We start from the raw sequence: 27872 nt of genomic DNA, 5'->3' as shown, positions 1-27872 counted from the left end.
TAACAGAAGGTTCCAAGTTTATCAGCAACCTGTGAAGTTACAAAGGTCTATTACACCAGACTTAGATGATGAATCAGACAAACGGAGCAAGATTTTATTAATCATTATTTGAATGAGTTATAGGATGACATTTCAGATTTAAATCCGTGACAGTCCAGTTAGAGGTTCGGTGTTGTCTCTACTTGTGATAAATCAAACAAAATGGTCATCAGTTATGACTATGACAAGACAAGCTTTTTAATGAAAACGCAACATGGACACGTTTTCTTAAGAGCTAGTATGCCAACACCACATTCATACATTTGTGTTTGAATACATAATATTGTACAAAAATAATCAGAATACCAATTAAACAATTCAATGAACAATTCTGTAAAAGCCTGTAGGTTTCCACCTTGTTCTGTGTAAATCGCGGCAACAAGGAATGAGAGTTGACTATTCAGTTTTCCTTTGGTGGTACTATGGGAGGCGCTACGTTTACCATGCTCTTTCTACTGTTACTCCTCAGATGCAGCGATTTTGCGGGATCTCTGTGTAAAAAGCTGGTAATAACCCTATGGGTCAAAAAGTCTACTCACTAGCCGAACCTTCCGCAAACTACACAAAGAAGGCTCTAACGCAGTAGGAAGCGGAACCGTTGTGACTACGTTAAAGCCATCTCGCCCCTCCGCTCCAGTGTCCAAGTCCTCCAGATAAATCGGACAATGATAGACTTGATCGAAGTTGTGTGAACGAGGGACGTGTGTGTCTTTCACTTGTGCCCTGATGCAAATGAGAGGCATGGAGCAGGGCTGAGGGGAGAGTGTGTTTTCTAAGGCAGCCCTCTGCACATCCCACGATGCTCCTCTTAGCTCCAGGTCACACAAATACACTATATCCTTTGGAAGTGGGGTGAATAATGGATCGTCACGAACCTGGAAGGATGAAAAGACTTTTGGTTATCCATTCAATTGTGAAAAGTGATAGCGATGCGAAATTTAAGCAAGAATCCTAAATGATTTTGAAGGAAATCAGAGGTAAGATGGTCAGGCTAAACTGAGTTTGTTATCACTTTTTAACTCCTCTTATAACATATTCCTTTTTCTTCTACTGAAAGAAAATAAAGGTGCATCTCAGTAATTCTGAATATCATACAAAAGTACATTTATATTAGTGGATCAATTTAAAAAGTGAAACTTATACATGCCACAGTTTCATGAAACATCAGAAAATACATACTTTTCTACCTAATTTTTGCATTAACAATATTTTTAAAATAAAATTTCAATTTTTTTAGGTGAATTTGGGGTTTTCGTCAGCTGTAAGCTATAGTCATCAAAATTATTAAAAAAATAAAATCATGAAATCTTTTCTCTCTTGGGTGGGCATCCAACCACAACGACCATCTATGCACTGAGGACAGCAAGAAGAGTGAGTGTGTGTTTTGGAGCTTGTGTTTTTTTTTTATTTATTTTTTTCACACTGGCGCCCACAAACGTCCTCGATTAAGTCGATCTCGGCGATCATCACCTTAGCGCCGACTATAAAAAGTCGTTCAACCCCTAATTAGGTGTTGTCTTGGTCTCACGATGTCAAAATGTGAACAGCAAGATAAAGAGGACTAATAAAATATCAATTCTAATTGAATCAAGAAATGACTTGACTGAGTCACGATCAAACACCAGTTGTGAAATTTGCTGTTCAGCGTCTTATTAGAGAACAGCAAGTTGTGCAAAGAGTACTGAAACATTGAATCGTTAGATGTACATTCAAAAGTTTAGAAACTGTCAAATTGAGTTGACCTGTAAAGATCACAGTGCATTTTTGGTTAATCCAGAAATTTCATCCAACAGCCGAATATCTCTAACTTTTTATAAGCACTGCAGTGCATTATTGTTTGTGTGCTATTAGTTTTAAGAAAACTGTGTTTGTCCGTTGTTGTGACTTAGAGGATCAGATCAAATTTTTTTCAGAAATCCAGGAAATTCAATTGGGTTCACATATTTTTTCTTGCAACGTTAAAATCTGCTTCAGTATCATTTCACCGTCAATTAGCATTACCTCAAGGCGCAGATTGATATCACTGATGTACTTGTGATGCGCTTGAGCGGCCTTTCTCATTAGCGCCACCAGAAAGCCCTTGGCATTGGAGAAAGCAGACAGTCGGTAGGCGGCGCGAGGTGCTGAAGTGTTGTCGCGCCACAGGTAAGAGCTGAGCAGCTCTGCCCGTCTCTGCAAACGCGACAATGTGGTGAGCGTGGGGAGGGACAGGAAGGTCGCCGTTACGTAACGAAGTGGCTGTCGGAGCCGAGAGAGCAGCAAGGACACAGAGACGCTCAGCTCATGCCACTCGGCCAGGAGGAAGTCATACAGGGGACTTTGGAAAACAGCTCCGGCATTTCTTAATCGGGTTTCGTTTTGATGTGTGAGGTAATCCTGCAGCGCATGCAGTTTCTCACTAGCCTGGCTAAATTCTGGCAGCGTCGCCAACATACTGCTGCAAGCTGCAGCTAATCCTGGGGGAGTCTGGGAGGCCTGGAGCATATGGTTCAGATTGTGACTGTTGATTTTCACTATTTCAGCTTCCACGTCAGCACTGAAACCCAAGAGAAGTGGCTCGCTGACATCCACAGAGTGCAGCAGCTGTCGATCCAACATTCGTAGGAGTTTGGCAAAATCTAGGGGCATGAAAAAAAACATACTTAATTCAAAATTAAAACTTCTTTTGTCATTTTCTTTTTTCTATGGGCAAATGGGGGGGGGGGGGGGGGGAAGATTGATTCAAATTAGAAAATGGAATATTGTGGGGAAAAAATGTAATATTTTATCTTCAGGCCCTAGTTGACTGACACAGACACGCTGTGGATGCTAGCGCAGTTGCTAATGCTGTCATGCAACATATTCTTCTACTTCACAGAATAATTGCAAACTGGGTTGCATTACCGCAGTGCTCAGTGCTGCTGATGACGTTGGCGAGGATGTGCGGTCCGCTGGCCAGAGGTGGTGCTTTGCTGAAGCAGGTTTCTGCAGTGTTCCGCACCACCTCTGAATCCGCAGACTCCAGAACATGACCGCCATGCACAAGGTTGACTAGAAATTTAAAAAAATAGTAATCTTCTTAAACCATCACAGTGAGTCAACTTGATCAAAGCTTGGAACAAGGGCCGTCAGGGATATAATTCAAGACAACCTCTTACACACTACTGAAATGCTTTCCCACTCACTAAATGTTATTTTCGCCCACACACTTTACTAAAATGCTCTCTCAATCACATACATTATTTTCACTCACATACACTACTGACCTGCTCTCACACAACTCTCATCCAAATTATATTTTCTTCCCCCATACACACAAAACGCTGTCACACACAGACATTTTTTTAACTACTACTATCTACTAAAACACTTGCACACATACCGCTATTTTTTTTCGCTCAATTTCACAACTTATATACTTTAATGTATACATTTGACTGCGAGACAGAAAGGAATTTCAGTAGTGTGTGAGAGAGGTAATACCAAATCCCTCCCATCATACAGTAGCTTGGGCTGCTCATGTCGCATTACCTGCTATGTATTGTAAAGCTTTAGTCTTGTCCTGGCACAGACTAGCAGAAGAAAAGAGTGCATTCACCAAAGCTAGAAGGTCTGACTGGCTCCTTAAAGTAGAAATAAGTGAGGGGAAAAAAATCAAATCCTTGAAGATGCCTATATTTTCAAATTCATATAATCGTCAGCCTACTTAGTCACACCAAGTTTGGAGTTCTCACCAGCTGTAGATTCTGGCCTGGCCCAAGTATTTGTAGGCCTCTCTTTGTAGCAACACGGAGTGAAACGCTGCACAGCGCAGAAGCAGCTCCGTGTTGTCGGCCACGCTCCCCGACTGACGTTGAGCGACGGACGATAAATATTGCAAAGAGCAGCTCAGCTCTTCCTTCACATTCCAGGAGGAGTCACAAACCAGAGGCAGGCCACACATTCGCACTGACGCTGGATTAAATTGATATAGCCTCATCGTTATTACATGCAACATGAGCAAGCATAATTTTAAATGTGCCAATAGAATAAACTGGGGAAAAAATTATACACAAAGGAACAACAATCTACAGAATACACAGCCCTAAAATTTATGTTAAGAGGGGGACGCACATACAGTAAGTAAAACGGCGCAATATTCAGATGTCTCTGCAAGTTTATCCTGAGTGATTATTCTGTGGTGCTGGGTGTGTTAAGAATTATTTTTCCTCCCTGATCTGCTGGAAAAATGGTCGGGCCCGACGATCATAATGTTAAACCACAATGTTAGGCCACGAATCCTGTGATTGTGATGTGAAACGGAATGATCGCCAATTAGGAAGCAACTTGAAGCTTGCGCGATTGCTCCACATAAGTTGAGGAGCAACTAGGACGTGTTTATTTTATTGATTATTTTCAATTATCACACAAACAAAAAATTGAAGAGCTTATAACCGCCAAGTAGTTACCAGATAACAGTTACTGTAGCTTAGCCGCTTGTATTTCTTCTACTATTATTCTAGGCGCCGTGTGGCACCATGGCCTGTCACAGGTCAGTCTTGGTACGATGACAGATATCAGGTTCAGGGGAGGAGAGTGATGATTTTTGGCGCGATACTGGATCATTGTGTGTGGTGTGCTGTGTTGGTCACCTCGAGTACACCGCACGACAAGGGGAGTAAGCCTGATACATCTGTGGATTTTGTCCTTGTCATGTGTGGGGGGGTTTTCTCACATTTAAAAAAAGTTGAATAGGTCACCACAAGGGGGAGAAGCGATAAATTGAAAAACCTACCAGGTAGGAAGGACTGAGCGGATTCTTCAGTTAGAAACCACAGTCGGAAGTCTGGGTGAGGACTTTTCATGTCGGTTGCTGCTGAGGGGCGGTTAAGAGGCACCGTTAATTTGAATATATAGGGTGTCCAAAAAATTCACTATACAGTTCTTTTTTTCTATTTTGTTTTAGGTATAATTCGGACAGATGCTAGGCCGTCAGCATTTAACAGCTTAGTCATTGCAGATTTTGTAAGCATATCATTCCCTTGTCCACGGCTCACATATTGAAATGTGCAGCGTTGCAAAATTGCTGCCTGGCAAGTGGTTTTTCTGTCCCCGACTGCAGTTCAGCTATATGGCCGTCACACTGATCTAATGCGTTTCAATTTACGTTATCCATGACAAGTTTCTCAATCTGTTCTGTTGACAAACCACACAGCAGAAGGTCTGCTACTACCACAATTGATGAAAACCCCAAACTCTTAGAGCAGGTGTTCACGCAAAGCCAGGGAAAGTCTATCTGGAGGGCTGGACTAGAACTCAAGCAACAACAAAAGCTTGATTCAGCGGATGCTTTGGAGAGTGATGTGTTACCTGTACTGACATTCAGTTGTTCATACGCTTCAAGCGGAAGCTTATGATGACAAACAAGCTGAAGCATATTGTACTACATGTCTGGAAATTGTGACTCCGATAAAGCTTCTCAAAATGGCGCTGAACTGCAGTTGGGGACAGAAAAACATCTTGCACTGCGGAATTTTTCAGTGCTGCTCCAATGTCAATTGCCGGGCCATGGGCAAGACAATGAGATGCTTACGAAAACTGCAAAGCCTTAGCTGTCAAATGCTGACCACCCCACATCTGTCGGAATGGTACCTAAAAAAACAATTTTTTTTTAAATAGAAAAAAGGAAGTGTAAAAATGTCCTCTTAAACTTTTTGTTTAAACTTTCCAACTTCTTTGAATGTCTGCCACACAAGACACCCCTTACCTCCGAAAGGGGAAAACAGCTGATTGAAACAGGCCACTAGTTTAGCATTCCAATGCTCCAACAGGTGACAGTTATTAAAAACCAACCAGTGACCGTCTCTGAGTGCTTTTTCCAGAGTGAAGATGATGAAGTTACTATCACAAAGTCCTCCAACGGAAATGACTTTCACCTGCACCATAAATATACATTCTTTAGAAAAAGAAAAAAAAAATCAAATGTATATATTTCATGAAACCAGTTATCCTTACCTCCTTTATATCAGTAGCCTTGGAGGCCAAGAGCTTCACTAAGTGGAGAGGCTGAATACTTGTCCACTTGTCTTTTGATGGACAAGGCCATGTGAGGATGATAGGTCCCTCGTGTGCCACAAGAAATGTGTAAAGACCCCCCGGGTTCCCACAGTGAGGAACTGACGTGTGGCGTGGTAGGCGAAACTGGCAGGCCGCCATGGCCTCAGCTAGCTCCCCTGTGGAGTGCGGGCGCAGGGTCTTCGAGAGGAGAGCCCGCTGCATCAAGGACAGATGGGAGTGAGATCCGCAGGGAACCGGTCCTGCTACGACTGAGGAAGGCACGTCCAGGAACTCTTGCCACTCCTTGTGTGAGGAGGTCAGTGAGTCAGTCAGCCCTTTAAAGGCTGGAATTTTCTCTAAACAGAGGAGGTCAAAGTCAACCTGAGGGTATGTCCAATTATCTTTTGAGGAATGTGGATCTCGAGGAGCAAAAATATCTTTTAATCCCACAAGGAAAGATGTCCTCTCCGGTGGAGAGCAGATTTGGTTGGTCTGCATCTCAGCCAAAGTTACCAACAGCTTGAAAACCATACTGTGGCTTCTAAAGAGACATGGCCTATAGTAGAACATCAATTTTGCCACCATCTTGTTCCTTATCGCTGGTATTACTCCCCCTATCACCTTCCCGGTGGCATATGATACAAGTCTGCTAACCTTCTCTGCGAAGGCCTCCTGCATCACTGCAATGAAGCCAGATAATGAAAAGTAATAGGCAGGGGAAAGGCGGGAGACCTCCTGCAAAGCCTGGTAGAAGAGCCAAGCCAAATATATAAGCTGCTGGGGAGCAGCCAGCAGGGGCTCATGGTACTCCTGCCTCTCATTGACCAGCTGCAACTCAGTCTGCGCAAAAGTCATTGATTCTTGGACCTCAGCCACTTGGGTGAGGAACTCAGGTGCTTGCATTCGTGTGGTGTCGGACTGCAGGATGGAGTCCATCACAGAGTCCTACAAAAAGATTTAGTACAGTCAGTTAAACACGTGGATTTTTTTTTTCTGTTTGGGATAGATGTTTTTGCAATGACGTGTGTGGAGCTGTGTATATATAACTGTCGCGGGAGACAGTTCGAATACAACAAGGCTGGTGGATGCTAGCAAGTACCTAACTATTTCTCTTAAGGGCATTCATATATACAAACATGAACAGGCAGTTATGTTCCGCATTGACACAAATGGTGTTCACCAAACATATCATTATAACACTGACCGTTAGGCAACTCCACGATCACTTTATAACTGAATGGAATATTAATGAGGGTGTTTCAACCCGACGACTCTGGTGGACTGACAAGCTTAAGGGCTCTCTTCTTTTTTGCATTCCAAAAGATATCATTCTTTTGGAATGCGAAAAAAATATGTGGTTTTAGGGCATGCTTCTAAGTTGGAGCATAAATTGTTGAGTTTTCCACACAGACATACACACGCGCACACACACACACACACACACACACACAAACACTGGCTAGTGCACCCTAACTAAGCCTTGTTGCATGAACTGATGAAGCCTGCTAGGACGAGAGGCAAAAATAAAATAAATAGTTCGGGCTATATGAATTTTTAAAAACTGCATATATATTAATTATCCAATTATAGGGGGTGGCACGCTGGCCGACTGGTTAGGACATCTGCCTCCTGGTTCTGAGGACCCGGGTTCAAATCGGGCCTTTCCTGTGTGGAGTTTGCATGTTCTCCCCATGCCTGTGTGGGTTTTCTCTGCGTACGCCGGTTTCCTCCCACATGCCAAAAACATGCATTGTAGGTTAGTTGAAGACTCCAAATTGCCCGTAGGTGTGATTGGCTGGGCGACCAGTTCAGGGTGTGCCCTGCCTCTCGCCCAAAGGTAGCTGGGATAAGCTCCAGCCCGCCCGCGACTCTAGTGAGGATAAGCAGTATGGAAAATGGATGGATGAATTATAGGGGGGGAAAACGGTCCTCTGTCCCTCAAAGTGGAATAATTGATTTGTTTGTTTTTGAGTAGCTGCCAGTCTGAACTAGAAAATTGGGAATACTGCAAATTTCATTGTGCTTTTATCTGAGTCTGAGTGTACATGAATGGATTATATTAGGTCCAATCGAGCAAGAATTGATTCAGCTAAAAGCTGCCAAATGACTGAAAGCTATAAAGGGTACAAACGCGAGTGATGCCAACATCTAACAATTGACAATGATTTCAAATTGTGACAGAATACTGTTGTACGGTAAATGCCTCTGACTCACCTCCTCTGTGATCAGTTTCCTCTGCAGTAGCTGCTTGTCATTCTGCATCTGGAGGTGTTGAATCAGCAGCACTTTGCACTCCGACTGCAGTAGCTGTGTCAGCATGAGCTCCTGGATCTGATCCGAGCTTGGTGACAGGTCAACCACATCCACCTGAGCCAATATGGATGGATGGATGTCTGAGCAGGAGGAAAGCACAATTAGGCATAGTGTAAAAATCCAAGCATTCTTGTCAGGAATTAAATTTGAGCTGTTGTTTCCTACCGGTGCTGAGGAGTCTGATAGGATAGTGGGTGCTAAGCAAGAGGCAGAAATCAGGGTGCGTCTGGTGGGCAGTCTGTTTTGACCCTGGGGGGCAACTCGCAGCGGGACGGGCCAAAGCAGCGAGAAACTTTGGACTGACTGTTACCCGTTCGATATGAGTAACCAGGACTTTCAAGCCTGCAATAAAAACAGGATATATAGGTGCCACACAAGAAATTAAAGAATCGAGCTATTAACCTTTTAAATTAAAACACTGCGAAAAAAATAGGTTTTCTCTGATATTCAAATTAATTGAGATGCACTTGTTGTGTATGTCCACTCCAAATCACTTGAGATAGTCACCTTAAATACAGTGGAACCTCTGAGGTCGAACACATTCCGTTCCAGAATGCTCGTCAACCTCCAATGTTTGTTTTATATATGTTTTATATAAACATTGTTATACACTTGCCCTGCCTATGGTCGATCTAGCCAAATTTTACACAGCAGCCGGGACAGAGATGTGTGTGGCACTTTTATACATCGCAAGTCCCATTTCTGATGTCATGCATGACGGCGGTTCGACTTCTGACGTTGTGACTTTCAGAAATCAGGTCGAATTTCCAATTACGAAAAAAAATACGACTTCATGGGCTTTCAAATTTAGAGGTTGTACTGTATGATGATTCCAGTTATCAGTTGCAGTTACCTTTCTCAGCAGCCAGGTCCAACTGGCAGATTAGCTTTGGATCATCAGCACAAACCACTATGTCACACTCAAACTCTTTCCCAAGACTGACATCGTCTCCTATTTCGCCTGTAGAACAGACATAGATATGCTTTTTCTTCTGTAGTATTTCATATTGTGATCCCATCCCGACCCGCAATGGTGTCGAATGGGCATAAACTAGCAGCGCAAGCACGGTACCACCTTGTTCCCAACACTCACCTGTAATGACCCAATTCTTAGAGTCGATCTCCAGATGATGCTGGGTGTCAGCCAGTAGAGGCCAGTATTTAACCCAACTCCTCCTGCAGCCCCACAGCAGCAGTTTCAGGACTAATCTAGTGAGTGCCGTCTCGTGCGATGGCCACTGTGTCACACCCAACACCCGAGACAGAAGAGGCTGCAGTGTCTCGGACAGAGGGACCAGAAAATCCGAGGTTGGCTGGGGAGGTGCCGTGTCAGTGGAGGTGAACATGGAACTTCTGTGGTCTTTGGGGTTCGTGTCGATATTTCCTGTCTGACACAACACCCTCCACTTGCTCAGCAATTCGGTGCGTATTTCAGCTGGAAAGGGGCCAAAATATGAGATGATGGCAGCCAGGACCATGGCGTCTCCTGGTAAGCATTTTGTCTGCAACTGTGCAACCTGAAGGAAGGAAAGAAAAAAATATTACCACACGCATACAAATACCCAATGCATTGATTATTGAGCAAACGGTTGGGCACTGACATTTCCTTCATCAATTATCAGAAAAATTAACACACTCAACTAATCAATGATGAATAAGAAGTTCTCTATCTATATCTACCGTCCCACAGATTACTGTAATTATTATGCCAAATACACAGCCAATGTGGCGCCCTTGATGAGTTTTTAAATGGAGCACCCCTCATCGGTGATTTACATGCGCTTAAAAAAAAACATTTTTTTAATTTTAATTTTAATTTTTTTGAATGCATGCCCTTAGCATTTGCCTGTATTGCCTAATGGGCGAGCCCGCTCTGCCAACAAAAGATGTTTGTGGATGTTTGTTATTACCTGAGCTTCAGCCCTCCATACTCTTGTGTGTTTCAACAACAGTGCCACAGCATTAGCAGCATTTCTCTCCAGGCACTCAGCTTTGTGTAGTAGTTGCAGTTGCTCATCCAGCAACTTCTGCACAGGTAGTAGCTGAACATCGAGCTCTGCGAGGCAACGGTTTATTTCCTCCATGTAATCTTCGATCTGCTCAAGTTGATCTTGAGCCCTTATAAGCATTAAGTCCAGCTGTTTCCTGACCATCAGCTGGTATCGCCTAGAGCCGCAATTGTTGACAGCCAGGACCCAGCGGCAGAGTGTCTCGCAGGCCTTGCTTACCTCGCGGACACACTCCGGCACAAACATGGGGTTTTGAATTAACTCACCAAGTTGCAGCATTTGTATATCCGTAAGGCTGTAGAAGTCAAATACTTCCAGGCACTGGGATGAACAAAACAAATAAATAAATAATAATAATAAAGGCAGTGGCAAGTGTTGAGCAAAAGAAAGAGCACTTGTAATTGAAATTCAGTGGCACCTCTCAAGTCAAATGTTTGTAAATTTGTAAAATTGAGACTTAAGACCACAAGTTTGGGGCTTCAAAAGTCTTCTTCAGAGTCCCAAATGCTGTGAATGCATGGATGATGTCAACATTTCACACTAGAGCTGCTCAGTTTAACAAGCGTCAAAGGATTGACTTAGCATGTGTTTCGCTTTTTCTTTGTTTTCTTGTAGATGTTTGGTGACACTTATGAAAAGGTACTAAGAATATACTGTATACACCAGAGGTTACATGAAATCACATCCAGAGCAGCAAGCAGTATTATTGGCTATGTCATGTGTCATGCAAGCCAAAGATATTACCTGCTAGCCACTAGCGGACTTTCAACTGGCTAGCTGCTATTGGAGATGTCAGTTGTTATTAAATATTAACAGCTTGCTTAAATGTACAACAATCAAAGCTATTATAATTATTTTGTATTATTGCCATTAAAGTTAAGAGTGAATTTGGTGGTGTATTGTTTAGTACGTCCGCCTCATAGTTTTGAGGTAGGGGTTGGAATCTAGCCTCCGGCCTTCCTGTGTGGAATTCCAAAAACATGCATGGCAGGTTCATTGAAGACTCTAAATTGCCCATAGGTGTGAATATGACTGTGAAAGCTTATTTTCTATGTGTGCCTTGTGATTGACTGGTGATCAGTCCAAGGTGTACCCTGCCTCTTGTACCCTCCTCCAAAGTCAGCTGGGATAGGCTCCAGCTCACCTGCGACCATAATGAGAACAAGCACTATATAGACCAGTTGAGAAAACCTAACTTTATTTATACACTTGCATGTCAAAATAGTAATTAAAATATTGTCACGTTTTATGATGGGATCATTCTGACCCTGAAACTGATTCATTGAATTTACATTATATTCAATGGGAAAATGTCCATATCCATGTGTTCAACTTATGAGGTACCACTGTAGTATCATGTTAAAATGTAATGTATTTGTCATGTGTCAAATCTGGTAAACACATAGAATCTATCAGTTCTGAATGCTTTTAAAAGATACCTTATACATGTTACATTGTCCGAATAGTCTTTTTGCATTGTCCCAGCCAGGAGGCCGGTCAAAGAGCAAAAGAACGGCGTCCATGACAAGCACCACCCCATCAGGTGGATCTCTGTAGTGGCGAACCTCTTCAAGGTCTAATGGGTCCAGACTATGGAGCACATCGAGTGCTGCTTGAAAAAAGGGTCTAAGCTAAGAAGAAAAAGTGAAAATTAACACTATTTCCAAATCAGTTTATGAACTGGCATTGTGTCATCAGCGAGTGCTCATAAACAGATATTTTATGTGTTCACCTCATCCTCAGATTCAGCGATCCGGTCCACCAGGATTTGTATCTTTCTCTTCTGTTTAGCACATTTCTTTTCAGCTTTCTGAAGCAAACTCTTCTGGTCATCTATGGCTCCGAGGAGCTCATCTACACGCTGAAAAAAGGAAGCGGGGGGAGGTGAGCAGAAGGTGAATAGTGAATATCAATTCAGTATTTATAATATGCTATGAAACAAGTATTACAGAGTTAAGGTACCGGTAATATATAAAAATAAATAAATAAAAAAAATAAGATGATGCATTGGTTGAAACAACAGGCAATATATTTAACCTTTGCACTGGAGTTTATAAATTGTAACCAGTTATGGTTAGACTGTGTATACTTCACCTGCTGTATCTCGGCAACTATTCCTTGCATTCTAATTAAATCATGTTTGTACTTCATGGCCGCGCTGTCCAGGGCATCCAATTGAGACAGACAAGTGTTAAGTCTATACAAATAAAATATTTATCATAGATCAGCACTTATTCTAGAGAGCAGAAAAGACACACAAATTCTGGGTAAACCACACTAAGGACACAAAGTTCATTGTTGAGATCTTATAGAATCAATATTAGATTAACACGTCTCAACACAAATGCTGCATACTGTATTTGCAAAGGTAAAATGAGGAAAACAAATACCTGTTGGATCGGCACTCCAGTTCTTTGAGCATAACTTTGCAGAGGTAACTAAAGTGAGAAATGAATGCCATATATGTGTAAGGGCTGAAAGGCTGTGCCATTAGAAGGACAGAAGCGTACTGATATGCAGACTGGTGGATTCCTGCCATTGCTACAGCCAGGCCAACTTGTGAGCCTTGCATTGTCACTGAATTAAAGGGGGAAACCTACAGTTATCTTACCGTCATTGGCAGTTAATAGAAATAAAAGGATTTTTGCAGTGTGACTTACAATTTTGAAAAATGTTTTTCAGGTAGTGAGCAGCAACTTCTGTCAAAGACTGATTGAACCAAGGTTGGTACATCTCCACACAGCAGAGGCCAAGAGCCTTAGTTATTTGTTCCTAGGTGACAAAGTGATGTATATACCATTAGGCATACCCATAACTACTATGTTAGTAGTTCAAGCAAAACACAGCACAGCACAGCGAATTGTACACGTATGTGACTATAATATGCATTTTACATAAAACAGGTTTTTTACATGAAATGATACAATGACAAGTTTAAGCAACCCAAAAACCTTGCAATCATAGTTTCCACTGCTGCTTGACACAACGGCAGGCATCAACATGAATACGTGCACGTCTCTGAGGTTTTGGCACAAGTACCTATGTTAAAAAGAACATTCATTGTCACAGTGCCTACAATACAACCATTTTTAGGTTAGAAGTAAATATCATCTAACAGGGTGATGCAATACTTTGTCCTTACTTGTCAAAAATCCAGCTGTCCAAGAGGAATCTTTTTGTTTTATACACAGCAGTCACCCTAGAAACAAGTTTGGCCAGCTCCTGGTCTGTGTATAGCCCTGGGTAGGACCTGAGGGCCACTAATAGCTCTTCTCTGACAGAGGCGCTTATATTATCATGAACCAGTATGATGGTATTAGCTTCATAAACTCGAGTTTGATTCCCAGCTTCTTTTAAAATTTTATGCAACTCACATTCGTTACCGGAGTGCACCTCAATCAGGTGGGAGCCTGAGACATGGGCTGCTAAACGTACAGTGGTTTTACGTCCTGTGCCACTACCTGAGGCCATTAGCAATCCATGACCTCCGGGTATTAACAGAGCCCTGAAAATATGCAACATCTGGCACATCCTTTGTCTGTGCAAAGTGTATTTGAATGCGAAGTGGCCATCGATATCTTGTTTTTCATTGTCTTTCATATCAATGTGTGCAAACAGGTGCTGTATCAATAAACTGAGATCTTGTGGCTGATAAGAGCTACATTTTAATATGGGAGAATGATTCCCAACGAACTGAGGACCATATGTAAGCTTAGTCATGATTTCTAGCAAGTGCTGAAGAAACGTTTCTTGTACATGTAGTCTTGGGACATTGGATTGCTCTGTGGATGCAGCGGATTCAGGTTCTTGTACTTGACTTCTAGATGGACAGGTGTCTGGTGGGCCTAATTGTGCAATGAGACTGTTGAAGCTCGGAGCGAAGAGGGCCTCAAGGTTGGATTCGTCTCGCAACTGCAATGTAAAGTGTACTGTTGCTGCCTTGGCAATGAGCGACTGCAGTTTAGTAATCTCGTCCTCTGAGCTTATCCGATCAACAAAGGTACGCATGCACTCGTGTATCCAGAGATGCACAATGTTGAGCTCCATGGCTAAAGGCTCTTGCGGGAGCTGGGAACATTTCGATTTTAACTTCGGGTCTCGCGTCTCTGTTTTTGGAAGGACAGGCTGCCATAAGCACATCCCCTGAAACACCTTCTTCAGGTCATGATGAGAGAATAGAAAACGGGGCCTTTGTTTAGTAGGCTGGAAATTATTGCAAACATCTTCATACAAATTCTCTGTTGCGTTGATAATACAATGTACCATGTCCACCACATTAGGGATAAATGGCACATCCCTGAGCCAGAGTTTAAGCTGAGGCGAATGAATAGAAAATATTAATTCTGTGGTTAAGCTTGGGAGTGCAAAAATGGAGAACAGTCGGGATAGCCTGGAAGATATTACGCCAACGTGGGGATTGTCCAGTTCAAAGACACAACAGGTAGCGAGGTAGGTGACGATTCCGGGACTGAGCACCTTGAAGTGATTAGAATCAAATGCAAGAACCCCTCCTTTTGAAATACTTTGTCGTAGAGTCTCTAAGATTTTTGAAGTCTTCCCAGTCACATCTATTAAAATGAAAATTAGAAAATGAGGATTACAATTAGTATTGTCCCGTTATCCAATTTTGTACACCTATTTTGTACTGTACTGTTTCTTACTCACCGCAAGGTGTCTCATGCAAGTCATCCACATAAAGCATTAGGCCTGGCTGTTTCGCCATGACACCCTTGTTTTTTTGACAGCTCTTCTGGTAGCTAATTCCACACAGTAAATGGCGCAGGTCTGTGGGACCCCGTATAGAACTAGCTGGTATTTTAATGTGTGGCTTATCAAAACACAGCAGGGTGTTACATACAGTAGATTTTCCTGAACCTGGCTCTCCTGCAAGCAACACAGGCTGGATCGCCTCCAACATGACGGTGAGCAGACAAGTATACTTCCAATGCTGTGTAAAAACGATGTTATTTTAGTTCAAATGTTTTATTTGATTATTTGTCTTTCCTATAAAAAATGATAACCAACCTTTGGTGTGATGGACTTTGTCAACAATGTGTTCTTAGAGTATATCTTGTTGTCAATATTAAAGAAGAACTCAAACACTGTCCCTTCATGTGGAACCACAATTTTAGATCGACTATCAAACAGTACTTGGCGGGCAACAATGTCAAACTGTGGCCAGAGTCTGTTGAAACAAGAGGAACTTAATATGTACCGTAAAAGAAAATCAGTTACTTGTATTCATTGGCAAATATTCAGATCTATGTCAAGAACCTTCACATAGTTTACAAATGTGAGGCAATAAAGAACATAAAATCGTTATCTACCGAGGATGGAGATGCCCACCAAATCCCCAAACATAAGCCAACAGAAAAATATCTTCTCTTATATTGGAATCTCTGCCTGGAGGCATATCTGCGGGAATAAAGAGTGACAATGGTAGAATACATGTCTAATTAACAATTTTTCATATTTATAAGCTTGCAAGTAATTGTACCTCTTTTGTCTTTTTGTCCTGTGGCGTCGTTGTATTTGACAGTCCTGGCAAAATGCTGCAGGAGGGCACGCAGAATTCGAATGAATGACATGATTTCTGTTAGGCCGTACGTTGAGGGTTGACCTTTATTAGAAATGCCATTCTTCTTCAGCAAACTGAGAGTGCTGGAGAAAAGATCTTCTGACAGCTGAGTCCACATTTCCAGGGTCCCTTTATCCAGAGTGAAACCGCGATGGAGAGAATCCATTTCACTCTTCCACACGGAGTTCCAAACATCAGTACCATTAAAATAAATAAGACTGCAGCGAGTCACTGCAGAGGGGCTTGCTTCACTTAAGTCGGTGGTCTCCACAAGTAACTTGAAGTGTGATTGGTGTGGCATGAGCATTTCACCAGATGGTATGCTTAAAAATGGGTCCTCAAGATCACTCAGTGTGCTTAAGTGATCTAGCCAGCCAGGTTTTCTCAGTGGCTCTCCATCCATTACTAGCCATTTCACTGCATTGGTCTCATGACAAGGCTTCTTTGTTTTGCACATTTCTAATTTTCCAGTCTTGTGTCTTTCTGAATCTCTCAAGGCCTTGGTCACAGCTCCATCTTGCCACCCAATTTCATCACAAAATCCACCAAATAACTCCTCATGGGACATGGCGTTTGGAAATATGACCACAGTGTTGACAGAGCTCCAATTTGAAGCAGAGGTCTGTAGTTTTGCCTGAGGAGTATGCACTTCAAACATTTTTTCATCAGATATATTTTCACCTGTTTTGTTTGCAAGTCTACTGAGGGCTCCTGCCAGAGCATTGTAACAAGTTGTCTTTCCACTCCCGGTGGGTCCAAGAAGTATAACTGCATGAGAGAAACTCAAGGTCTGGTACAGTGTAAGAGCTTGGCAATTAATTTCTGTGTTAGAGTGCAACAGGAGCTGATCTAATTCTTCTGACACTGCTTCTTGAAGTTCGAAGTTTGGCTCATCCTGAGTATATTGTTGAATAAAGGGAAGCTGACAAGCTATAGGAAACATGTCTTTGAAAATGGAGTTGAACAGTGAGACCTTCTGAGGCACATAAATCATTTGTGATAATACTGAATGAGTTGCTTTGACAACAGCTATTTCCTCCAATAATCCAGGGAAAATTGCTTGTTCTTGATCCTCATTAATATCTTCTGCATTTTCATTTTCTGGAGATTTAAGAATAGCTTGTATTACAAAAGATTGTCTAGCCTTACCAATAAATTTCTCATGCCGAACACTTTGTTTTAATAGTTTTTTAGACGCAGATGTGATTTTTTGCAAAATGTCAAGGTAGCTACTCTGGTTTTGTGCAGTGAAGACTGGCAGACAGAGGGAGTCCTTGCTGAGACTGATGAGGGATACAAGACGTTGACTGAAACACTTTGCCTCTTTAAAACCAAAGGAAGTCAGCATTATCTCCACAATGATCATGTAATCTGGATGAGTTAATGCCACAGGTCTGGTTGAAAATCGCAGACTTTGAGAAATCTCGGCGGTGCATCCCTTTGATGATATGAGAACACATCCATAGCTGGGGCTAGCAGAAATGGTTACCCCTGAAAATACCATAAAGTATTCTGGATCAAACATGCTTTTGCAACCTGAGGCAGTTTTTTCCTGGTCTTCCTTCTTTCTTGACAACCCAGAGAAAGATTGGTAAATGTCCTCAAGATGTTGTGCCAGTGATGTCTGGACACCTCGAGGCAGCAAGTCCACAGAGTCCAGCACAAACCATGCTCCTGTCAAAAGAGCCCCAAGTAGCATCTTTTGAAAAATATCAGACGACATGTTTGGACAGCAGTGTAGCATCACAACATGTCTCCCCAATGCTTTCCCCAAACAGACCACAGTATTTGTCTTTCCTGAAGAGCAAGGTCCATTCACAAATCCACATCTAAAACTTGTCACAGCAAGAAGAATTCCCATTATAGTTCGATCTGTGCAGGGAGAATGCACCATTCCCCAATCTTCTGGACCAAAATACTCATAACCGTATGGGAGTCTATGGCCTAATATGTCCACATAACATTTACGACCATCAATTTCTTTTAGACTCTGACCTTCTGAGGCTATACAATACTTGAGAGAACTCAGCCACTCAAAAGATAATGCTGGCTGACATTGGACCTGCATGAGTTTAGTTAGTTGCTCTGCCTGTTTCATTCTAAGGAGCACAAAAGTACGTAAACATGTCATTGTGTATTTTGAGAGTTGTGCATCACCTTTAGACCTTACAAATGCATCCCTTAAGGACTGGCAAAGATTTTCCAGTTGTGCACTGTTTAATGCGTTAATCCTACTCATCCTAACTGTGCTTGCGTCCTGGAAAGCTTGATGAAGGACACTGCACCAGATTGTTTCCTCTGCTACAAGAAGACACTGAAGAGGATACTTAGATGTCATATCTAGCACAGTTAATACTTGTCCATGAGTGTCATAATGTGCAGAGTCTTGATTTGATGGTTCCAGTTGTTTTCTTTCATCAGCACATTGCGTCATGAGATGTATCATGGTTGACTTGAGTTGTTCCTGAAACCTACTCAGCCAAATCAAAGGATTGTGATTCGGTTCCAATGGAGAAAGAAAGGTAATGTGCTCTTGGAGGTTGCCAAAAACCCCAAGTACCCTATTGTGTGTGTCACATGAATTCTGTAGATCCTCTGTTACAGATATGTCTTCCACTTCCAGTAACTGCACCCCTTTAAAGAATTTCCGTACAAAGGGTAACAGAGAGGTAGGCGTTGGTTGTAATGAGAGTAGTTCCACTATTTCCCTGTCACTTAAGAAGTAGAGTCTTGGAAACGATTTGCAGAAAGAATGAAGACGATTTGACATCTGGTTAGCAATAGTGTTCAATGTTGATAGATTGTTAAGGAGAGTTTGGCAAAGGTTTGCCCCAGGAAAATTGTCGTTCCCTGTTTTGGGACGAACAAGATCCAACACACTGGCATGAGTCGAGTTATAATGCATCATGGTCTTGAAACTCTCATCAACTGATTGAAATTGTGGCAGCTATGAGAAAACAGAGAAATGTTAATATTGAACTGAAAATACTTGGGATCAGACAGTAACATGGAGAAAAGTTTATCTCGTAATCATGCTGGCACATACCAAATCCCATCTTTGAACACTCAAGATTGTTTCTTGAAACATGTTGTTTAGGAAGATCCATTTTTGCTGATAGATTTCAAACAAATGCAACAACTTATCTATATGGACAGAATGGAAAGCATTTTTTTTTTATATGTTCATCCGCAAATGTTATTACAATATGTTGTTATAACTAGCGCTACAGAGTGACATGTTTACCAAGCTCCTGTAGTAGGTGCATCCATTCTTCTACTTGCAACCTAAAGTCTACACTGTGCCGTGACCTATGCATGTTTGTCATAGTCATCAAATCATTTTCTATCTCAGAGAAGAGGAATTCTAGGCCTGATTGTGGGAAAGAAAAATAAACAATCCAAACACATGAAGACGTAAGCCTGTTTTGTTGATTATGCTACATGCTGCATTATTACATGTATAGTCTTACCAATGATAATTTTGGCATCACTTGAGGCGTCAGAAGTGGAATCGTTTGTCAATACGTGTGGTTCAGCACGATGACAACAAGGACCTGTATAGGTATGCAGCTGAAAAATATGGTTCGTCCATGCCTGTTGAATTTTTTTGAATGTCTGTTCCATTAAATTCTCTTTTTGCGCATCGCTACATATCTGAAAGACAGAATTGACCGAGGGTAAGTTTGAGAACAGTCGACAATTTAAGGTCAGATCAAATGTCAGATTATTAAATAGCAAGGTTGGTGTTTACTTTTATGTGCTTTCACTTGTAATTTATTTATTTCTGCACTGTATCTTCAACAACATCTCTCCCACCTTGTTGATGAATTCCTGGTGAAGGTCAAACGGCTGAGAAATAAGTTGCGCAAGAGTTGCATTCGTATCAGAGGCATGCCGTAATCCAATACCTGTCACACGGAATATATATATTTTAGCTTTTTACAGTACAGTATATACAACATGCATCACAGAGCAATCAAAAATGCAATTCAGGTACTGGCCTTTGAAAAAAAGGCTTCTGTGTTTCGGTTTGATTGTGGGGCTCCGAAACCTGGCCAAGATTTTAAGCCGATAGCTTAAATCATTAATGGTTTCCGAAGTCTCCTGCAGCACTGCGTCATCAGCAGGGATGATGCTTGATAGGTTTGCAACTTGTAGCTGCCAGTGGGCGATTTGCTCTTGAGCTTGTGAAAATGCAAGCTGCCAGAAGGATAATATTTCAAGTTGTGTTTTACCAGTCAGGCTCAATTACAACTTCTACAAAATGAGTGTTGGTTTCAAAATTTACCTCAATCAACAGGAACTTGTTCCATTCATGTAAACATTGTCTGTAAAACGCTAAGAGCTCCCAAAGCTCCCTACGGGCAGTGAGTTTAGGAATGTCAGTCAGATCGGTCAAGTCCACTGGATTTTCTAATGGAAAGTGATGCAATTTTTAGCATGCAATTAGTTCTATTTTACAGTTACAATTTTAGAATCTTAGGCAAATACATTGAAAATAAAAAATTCCTTTGATCTGACCTCGGAATATTTCACCAGTCCTGGAAAGATGTTCCAGATTGGACGTGGCGGTATCCACACGTAGATGCATATAATTTAGTTTGGAGGCCAACTGTTCAGCATTTTGCCTTGGATCAAGGAATGGCCCAGAGGTAGCATTAGAGACTATATTTCTTAAGTCAGAAGCCATCAAAGGTGACATTGTGTGCAGAGCAGTAGCCACTGTGGGAAGACGGTAACGCAAGGTGCTATCTGCTTGTTTCAAGTGGGAATAATAGCAAGCCCACATGTCCAACATCTAAATGTAAGATAACACACATATTATTAACAAAGCACAAGGTGTGGACAAATTAGATGATAAACATATACAAAGATTATTATTAATTGTGTTTGGTTTTTTGGACCTTTTTCTCCAAACTCAGCTCCTGGATGGTCATCTCTCTATAATAAGTGCAAATGCTGTCCTGGAGTGTGTGAACGTATTCCAAACGTTTCTGCATATCCGCCAACATGTTCACAGACTTCCATACCTGAGGACACATTTGACTATTAAACAACTTTCGTTTTTAAATAAAACATTAAATATTAAACAGAACTACCGTATGTTTACTTTATTTTGGTGAGCCTGACAGGGTGAATTACGGAATTGCTATCACCCCAGGAATGAAAGGTGATGCAGGTATAAGAAAAAAATACGGTGTCCGTACCACATCAACGTATTTTGGCAAGTCATGCAAGTCTTTGGGTTCAGTCCGGAGAGCAGAATGAGCTTCCTCCAAATCATGCAAAAAGCTTTCTGAGAGTGCTTTCATTTGCTTCATTAACTCTTCCTGTACTTCATTTTCAATCAAACTTAACTGCTGCCCTGGAGAACAGACAGTAAAGAATGGAATAAAAGTATAAGTAATCACATTTCCTCAAATAGTGACTTCTGCTTTAATAGCTGCTGTGCCTCAACAAAAGCGCCAGATACGCACGTGGCGATTAACTGAGGCACGGCATCTGTTAAAGTATGTTGACTTGAACAAATACATACTTCAATTAAAATAGATGCCTAGAGTAACGGATTAATTACTGTAGGTTGCTGTAACTTCCTTTGGCATTACTGGTACAACTACTGTAAGTATTACAGTAGATGTCTTAACCACAACACACACACAACCTTCACATCAAATGTAGTAACTTATTCCCCCTTGAAAAACAATCTGTAACGGAGGTGGAGTGGTGAATGGAATTGTACAGGTTATTTCTTGGTGTCTCGTGGCTCTTTCGGAACGAAAAGAAAATTTGTGACAAAAACACACGGGATTGGGGGTTGCCAACAGGGTGGTCGACTTTGAGTCTAGAAAAGCATTTTACCGTTAGCCTAATAGCATAATTCCCCAGGTCATTTTTAACTTACTATTACTAAATAAATAAAAAATACCAATGTACTTGTGAAAAATTTTGTTTTTTCTTGTTTTCCGAAAACATTCAAATATGACCTAGGCACGATACCACTTGGTTCACGACATAATGTAAATCCAAGTGATCATTATGTTTTGGTACATGTACTACATTTGGACCACATGTTTATACCAATGGAACTGAATTTATGTCTGTCATTTTGCATACCTAGATACTCCTTCATGTGGGTGCAGTGGACAATAAATAGCTGGTTGGAGGTAGAGATGAATGACGGGGTGGCGTGGATTTGTTCAATCCACCGGCGCAGCTTCTTAATTAGTTCCTGATATAGTAAAGCAGGTTGACCCTTCATGCTTTCCAAAGAGGCTGGACTCCATTGGCTGATGAACACACGGATGTCCAGCAACCACACGTAACTCTCCAGCAGCTGCTGGATCTCGGACTCTGCTGCCTGTCCGAACAGTAGAGACAAAAAAAATGTAATACATTTTGTGTTCATATTGGAGATAGAGCCGGTATTTTTTCGGAATAGAATGCTTGCCTGCATCAGCTCAGACTGCTCTTTGTTTATGCTTATTGACACATCATTGATGGTAATATACCACACAAGTTGTTCTTTGGATAGAGGATAGTATGAGCCAGGCATTCTGTGGCCCTGCACAGTCATCATCAACTTCCAACCAGGGCGCTGTTCTCTGATCCACTGACAGCAGCTATAATGTGTGAGACCAGGCATTCCATCGTTGTCCTTTATCTCACCTTGGAGGGTGAGATACAAAAGGAAACTGAAGAAACTCAGGTTTTCCAAGCATTCAATACTTAAAACAATACCTTGACACAAGTGCAGACAGAATTTTATTTAATGTCCCTACACCAAGGGCTGAAATTGGACATTGTGCTTTTAAATATAAAGTTGTGTCTGATTGGAACAGTTTGCCTGACTCCATTATGTCTATCACTTCATTTCAATTGTTCATGTGATTGATCCATCCATCCATCCATCCATCCATCCATTTTCTGTACCACTTATCCTCACTAGGGTCACGGGCGTGCTGGAGCCCTTGCCAGCTATCTTCGGGAGAGAGGCAGGGTACACCCTGAACTGGTCGCCAGTTCAGGGTACATTTGAAAAATCTCACGGCACACCAACAAACAAAAATGTCACAAAAAGTGGATACATCAATTACTGTATGTACTTCCTGCCATCTAATAGAAGACCGTTTATTTGTCTGTCGCTATGCCTTACTTGCATAAATAGATGAACAAAGATACATTATTTCTTGTAAATAAATCATTTTTTGAGCAATTAAGCAAAATGTTATCATTTCCCACAGCACACCTGAAGAGCGCTGCACGGCAGACTAATGTCCCCCGGCACACTTGTTGGGAACCACTGCTGTAGTGGTACGTGAAAGAATCATTGAATAAAATAAGAATAAAATGTAAAACATGAAATACAATCAAATATATTAGAATTAAGCTTGTAGCAATGCATACAGCCTGTTTAATTTTTTCTTTTCATCCAAACCAGTAAATCTTTTTTTTTGCTTTTCATATACAGTACATTTTTTGCTTTTCAAGTACAGTAAATTTTTTAAGAATGGTTCAGTTATATTTAACTTTTAAGTACGGTACAATAGGGTAGCCATTTCGCAGGATCTAAATCAACTGAGAAATGTGCTGTTAATCCAAATACTTCTCTTGCATAATGATAGTTGTATGCGCGACTCTTAGCACACAGGCAGCATGTTATGTAGGATAGAAATTGAATTTTAAAAAACTACCATCAGAGTCTGCGACAACAGAAGAACAGCTGACGTCAGATGTTTCGTCCTGACGATCAAGGGCGCTGCTGACCTCCAGGAAAAGTCCAGAAGTTTCACACATCTACCAGAGAGAGTTCACAAAGATGATTTTTATCTTGAGGGTCATAAAGTTTTACATTTTTGGAAACAGAAGTCACCTGGCTTATGGAATCACCGGCAGTCAGAAGTGCCTGAGTGAGTGTTTCTCGTAAGAGATGTAAAGGTGGTTCAAGAGTCAGCTGATCAGCACCAAGACACAGGTCGGTTTGGAAAAGGCAGCTGCTGTGAGAATTCTTTCTCTGACAAAGAAAAAAAACTTATTTAGGACTGTGATTCCAATCCAGTGTGAGAAATCATCAAGTGTGCTGCAAGAAATTATACAATTACACTTGACTGGTTTGAGTTTTTTTCTAATGTAAAATACCTGTTTTGGCTCAATAATAAACGTTGGAAAACACTGGTTTTAGGAGACTTTAATTTAGATTTAAAAAATTCTTGTCACCTTCAAAATGTTGCTGAGGACCAACGTGACATTTTTCTGGACAACGGTGACAAGAGTCTGCATGATGATCTGATTGACGAGGGCAGCGAAGTTGCCCAGCTTCTGCAGGACACTCTTCCCGTGCGCAAAATCTCTCTGCAGATTGTTCAGGTGGGCCTGGTGCAGGTGAATGGGCTTGCAACAATGCTGTGGCATGTCGGCATAGTCGAGGTGCTCCTGAAGCTCCTTGAGGACCTTGTAACTCTCTTCTTTGGCCTGGAGGGAACATTTACATACACTTGATTTTACATTTCCTATACACTTTACACAGGCTTAAAAGTAGCTTTTAAAATAAAGAAAGAAAAAGAATACATACATACATACAAACTACCTTACTAAGGATGCAGATGCGAAATTGTGAGAGCTGGCTTAGACTGTTCAGAACCTTTTGCCTACTGGTCACCAGAACATTCTGAAATTCCAACAACGTGTATGTTTTTGTCTCATCTAGAGGCAGCAAGTGTGTCACTTTCAGGTCTTCTATGAGTCTGTAGAAAAGTACATCATCATCATGAGTAATATTGGTAGTTCATGTGATTTCAAGTGCATTCGAGAACCAGCACCAAAGCCAAAGACGTGCCATTCAGTGATGTTGGTTGACTTGGATTTCCAAACCCACAACCCTAATGAGGAGAAGCGCAATAGAAAATGGATAGGTGGATAGTTATCAGCACATTTTTCCATCACTTGTACTCACTGTGGTGACCTCACAAACACACACAAAATAAGAAAAAACACTTGTGGAGTAACTCAAGTTCAGATGCTCACGTAGCTGAAGTCTCATGGGATTTGCTGACATCTCGCATGACGTTACATGGCAATGATTTCAGCTACATGACATTTGAGACTTATTTTTTCTCCAGAGCATTTTGGTTAATCTTCAAATTGTATGAATTTGAAGTGTTAAGTGTTAAGGCTTTAAGCGACCTGGAAAAAAGACTGAGACTGACCTGGATAAAAGAAGGAGGCCATTTCTGTACTGGGGGATGTTCGTAAGCAGGAGGGCCTGAACTTCTTCAAACCTTCGCTTGTAAACGGTCGCACGTACATTTCTATACCACCTAGTGCAAAAAGGAAAAACAAAGGGGGTTGGCTTTGTATACCTACACCGGCGAAAATATTAAGTACACCTACATAGCACACATCGCAGTTCAAATCTCAGGCTTTTTTTTGCATGTTCTCGTTTCATGTATTTTTTCCCCAGGTACTCGAGATTCCTCCCACATTTCAAAAAATGCATGTTAGTTTAATTGAAGACCGCATTGCCCACCAATGTAAATGTGAGTGTAAATGCTTGTTGTCGGTAAAACATTCCATACTAACTGTGCCCTGTGATTGATTGGGGACCAATCAAGGTTGTATCCCACTTCTCGCCAAAGGTCAACTGGAAGAGAGTCCAGCTCACCCGTGATCCAAATTAGGACAAGGCTATTAAATGGACGGATATACAGTGCACGTGGACCTAATAAAGTGTCTCGTGTTGTTTTAAAGTATATCTGTGCACTTACAGGGTGACAGCGTTTCGCAGAATGAATTCCCTAAAAAAGGGGATCGCCTGCAAAGCTGTCCAGAGCACAGTCTCCCTGTACCACTCTTCCAAAGTGACAAGCCCTCCGTAACCCCTCCGTGTGACGTGCAGCACTGTATTGGCAGTGAAGACGTAGTGCTCGGAACCAGCCTCACTGTCTGGGACCACTCGCAAGTCGTAGGGTCTTGAGTGGAAGAGACAACAAGCACATTTAATGCTGCATGTTTATACACTACCAGTTTGTACGGCAAAGCAAAGCTGTACCTGTACAAGTCACTCTCTTGTTCCTTCAAGTAAAACACCTTTAGTTCTCCCACATCTCTGTTCTTGAGGAACAACTGAACTATCTCCATGCCAGTGACGGGAACCTTTTCAACCAGGTTCGGCCTTTTCATCCTGCATGTGGTTATTGATTCATCTGTCTCTGTAAAACTGAAACAATTATTCTTAGGATCATAAAGTGTGAATAAGAATTGACTGTGAATGTTACATACAGTATACTGTATCTTTATTCAAGGTAACAAAAGGAGACACATAATTGAAAAATGACTTTTTAATTACTTTTATACAAATACAGTGGTGCCTTAAGATAAAAGTTCAAATCTCAAATTATGTTTCCCCATTGAAATGAATGGCAATGCCATTAATCCGTTCCAGCCTCCAACCAAAAACAAAGTTAGTTTTTTTAATAAAGACAAATAGCACTATAATAATGTACTTTATAAAAACATGGATTAATAACAATTAAATAGAATTTGGCCACCGGGAGGCAGTTTAATACAGTCATGCAAACAAATAAAGAAGAATAGTACTTCTTCTAATGCTACTGTAAGTGACTCAGTAAGGTCCTGTAACATTGGTCATTTTTCATAGAGGATAAAGAATATATACCTGTGAGTACAGTTATATTATCTGTCTACATGTGTTGCTCCATGCAATCTGTTATCGAATGCTTGAACGTTTATGCAAGCCACAGCAGGACAGCGATGGGGTGTCTAGACTAATGACTGCCACAAGATAATATCGCAATCAATGCGGCGTCTGTATACTGTATGTCTATTATAGGAACGCTCGGACTGGTCAACCTGGTCAAACTCCTGTTCAACATGGTAACAAAAACAGGATTCGCCACTAGCCCAGCTATATATGGGGAAGGATAAGCCATGGCTCGCTTGCATGAGACGGAGATAATTTCAGCTACACGAAAATCACGGTGTTGTAAAGTTTAATGTAATTATTGATCCTTGGGCGTATTTCGACAAAACATGTTACAGACATGTTAGTAAGACATCTTGGAACTGTTTCAAAGTGTGAGAAAAAATGCAAAATTTGCCTGCAAGAAATTGAAAAGAATATCAAGGAACAAATACAGTAGTAGTCTAATCAAATCACATGTGTAACGTACCTCTCTGCTGCTGCTTCATCATTCTTGGTGGCAGGGATGTCAGTGCATGATACCACGGCCTTCTGTCTTGGTTTTTCTGTCCATTTTATCTCTGCTGTGGCTTTCCGTGATCCTGCAAGATGGGGAGTTCTGGGGGAAACGATCGGACCAATGGCGGGAAGATTGAACAAGTCCCTCCTTGTGACTTTTGATGACTCTTTCTCTGTAAAACTGAAACAATAACAATTAATTATTATGACACTAGAGTGTAAAGCAATGTTTCCCAACATTTATCGAGCCAAAGCACGTGCGTTAGAAAAATCTTACAGCACACCACCTAACAAAAATGTCACAAAATGTATAATAATGATGATCTCATCTTCATTCCTTCACAAAGTTAGTTACCCAGTGTTAAATCTGAGCCTGTTTAGTTTAACACAAAACTATTTTAATGTTGTATGAATGGCAACAGGTGGATACATAGGTTAATTGCACCTTCTCCCATCGAGTGCAAGAGCATTTAATTATACTGCCTTTCATTATATATATTGCTAGCATACATACAGTGCCGTGAAAAAGTATTGGCCTCCTTCTCAAATTATTATATTTTTGCATAGTTTCCCCACTTGGTTTAAGATCATATAAATATCAGACAAATATAACTCAAGTGAACTTAAAATGTTCTTTTTAAATGCTTTTTAATTCAAGATTTAACAAGGGGGTAATTACTTTTTCACACAGGGCCAGGTAACT

At 41.3% G+C, this 27872-nt stretch overlaps 1 protein-coding gene across 7 annotated transcripts in view; it reads right to left on the bottom strand.

Moving 5' to 3' along the window:
• Window positions 1-80: 80 nt before the first annotated feature.
• Window positions 81-27872, bottom strand: part of LOC133476817 (dynein heavy chain domain-containing protein 1) — a 30099-nt gene continuing 2307 nt past the window's right edge. For 2 of the 7 annotated variants that reach the window (XM_061770718.1, XM_061770719.1), the window contains exons 4-45: window positions 27141-27350; window positions 26000-26167; window positions 25716-25919; window positions 25158-25268; window positions 24539-24695; window positions 24169-24423; window positions 23825-23965; window positions 23646-23748; window positions 22069-22620; window positions 21162-21319; window positions 20859-20984; window positions 20476-20752; window positions 20243-20367; window positions 19956-20154; window positions 19771-19862; window positions 19425-19608; window positions 19199-19324; window positions 19001-19098; window positions 15874-18901; window positions 15704-15791; window positions 15402-15561; window positions 15042-15324; window positions 13519-14944; window positions 13328-13415; window positions 13037-13148; window positions 12767-12953; window positions 12471-12573; window positions 12109-12237; window positions 11816-12007; window positions 10278-10697; window positions 9461-9884; window positions 9221-9328; window positions 8533-8709; window positions 8269-8447; window positions 6013-6999; window positions 5765-5933; window positions 4793-4873; window positions 3753-3972; window positions 3550-3641; window positions 2923-3069; window positions 2041-2657; window positions 81-914 (exon numbers count right to left, since the gene is read on the bottom strand). In XM_061770718.1, coding sequence (XP_061626702.1) covers window positions 555-914; window positions 2041-2657; window positions 2923-3069; window positions 3550-3641; window positions 3753-3972; window positions 4793-4873; window positions 5765-5933; window positions 6013-6999; window positions 8269-8447; window positions 8533-8709; window positions 9221-9328; window positions 9461-9884; window positions 10278-10697; window positions 11816-12007; window positions 12109-12237; window positions 12471-12573; window positions 12767-12953; window positions 13037-13148; window positions 13328-13415; window positions 13519-14944; window positions 15042-15324; window positions 15402-15561; window positions 15704-15791; window positions 15874-18901; window positions 19001-19098; window positions 19199-19324; window positions 19425-19608; window positions 19771-19862; window positions 19956-20154; window positions 20243-20367; window positions 20476-20752; window positions 20859-20984; window positions 21162-21319; window positions 22069-22620; window positions 23646-23748; window positions 23825-23965; window positions 24169-24423; window positions 24539-24695; window positions 25158-25268; window positions 25716-25919; window positions 26000-26167; window positions 27141-27350 — 13063 coding nt within the window. In that variant the 3' untranslated portion in view covers window positions 81-554. Of the gene's footprint in view, window positions 915-2040; window positions 2658-2922; window positions 3070-3549; window positions 3642-3752; window positions 3973-4792; window positions 4874-5764; window positions 5934-6012; window positions 7000-8268; window positions 8448-8532; window positions 8710-9220; window positions 9329-9460; window positions 9885-10277; window positions 10698-11815; window positions 12008-12108; window positions 12238-12470; window positions 12574-12766; window positions 12954-13036; window positions 13149-13327; window positions 13416-13518; window positions 14945-15041; window positions 15325-15401; window positions 15562-15703; window positions 15792-15873; window positions 18902-19000; window positions 19099-19198; window positions 19325-19424; window positions 19609-19770; window positions 19863-19955; window positions 20155-20242; window positions 20368-20475; window positions 20753-20858; window positions 20985-21161; window positions 21320-22068; window positions 22621-23645; window positions 23749-23824; window positions 23966-24168; window positions 24424-24538; window positions 24696-25157; window positions 25269-25715; window positions 25920-25999; window positions 26168-27140; window positions 27351-27872 lie in introns of those variants that run through there. The other 5 variants (XM_061770720.1, XM_061770721.1, XM_061770723.1 and 2 more) reach the window with 5 other exon arrangements.

Source organism: Phyllopteryx taeniolatus, chromosome 4 (genome assembly GCF_024500385.1).
Source record: "Phyllopteryx taeniolatus isolate TA_2022b chromosome 4, UOR_Ptae_1.2, whole genome shotgun sequence".
Lineage (NCBI taxonomy): Eukaryota > Metazoa > Chordata > Actinopteri > Syngnathiformes > Syngnathidae > Phyllopteryx > Phyllopteryx taeniolatus.
This window is presented reverse-complemented; position numbering and strand designations above follow the sequence as displayed.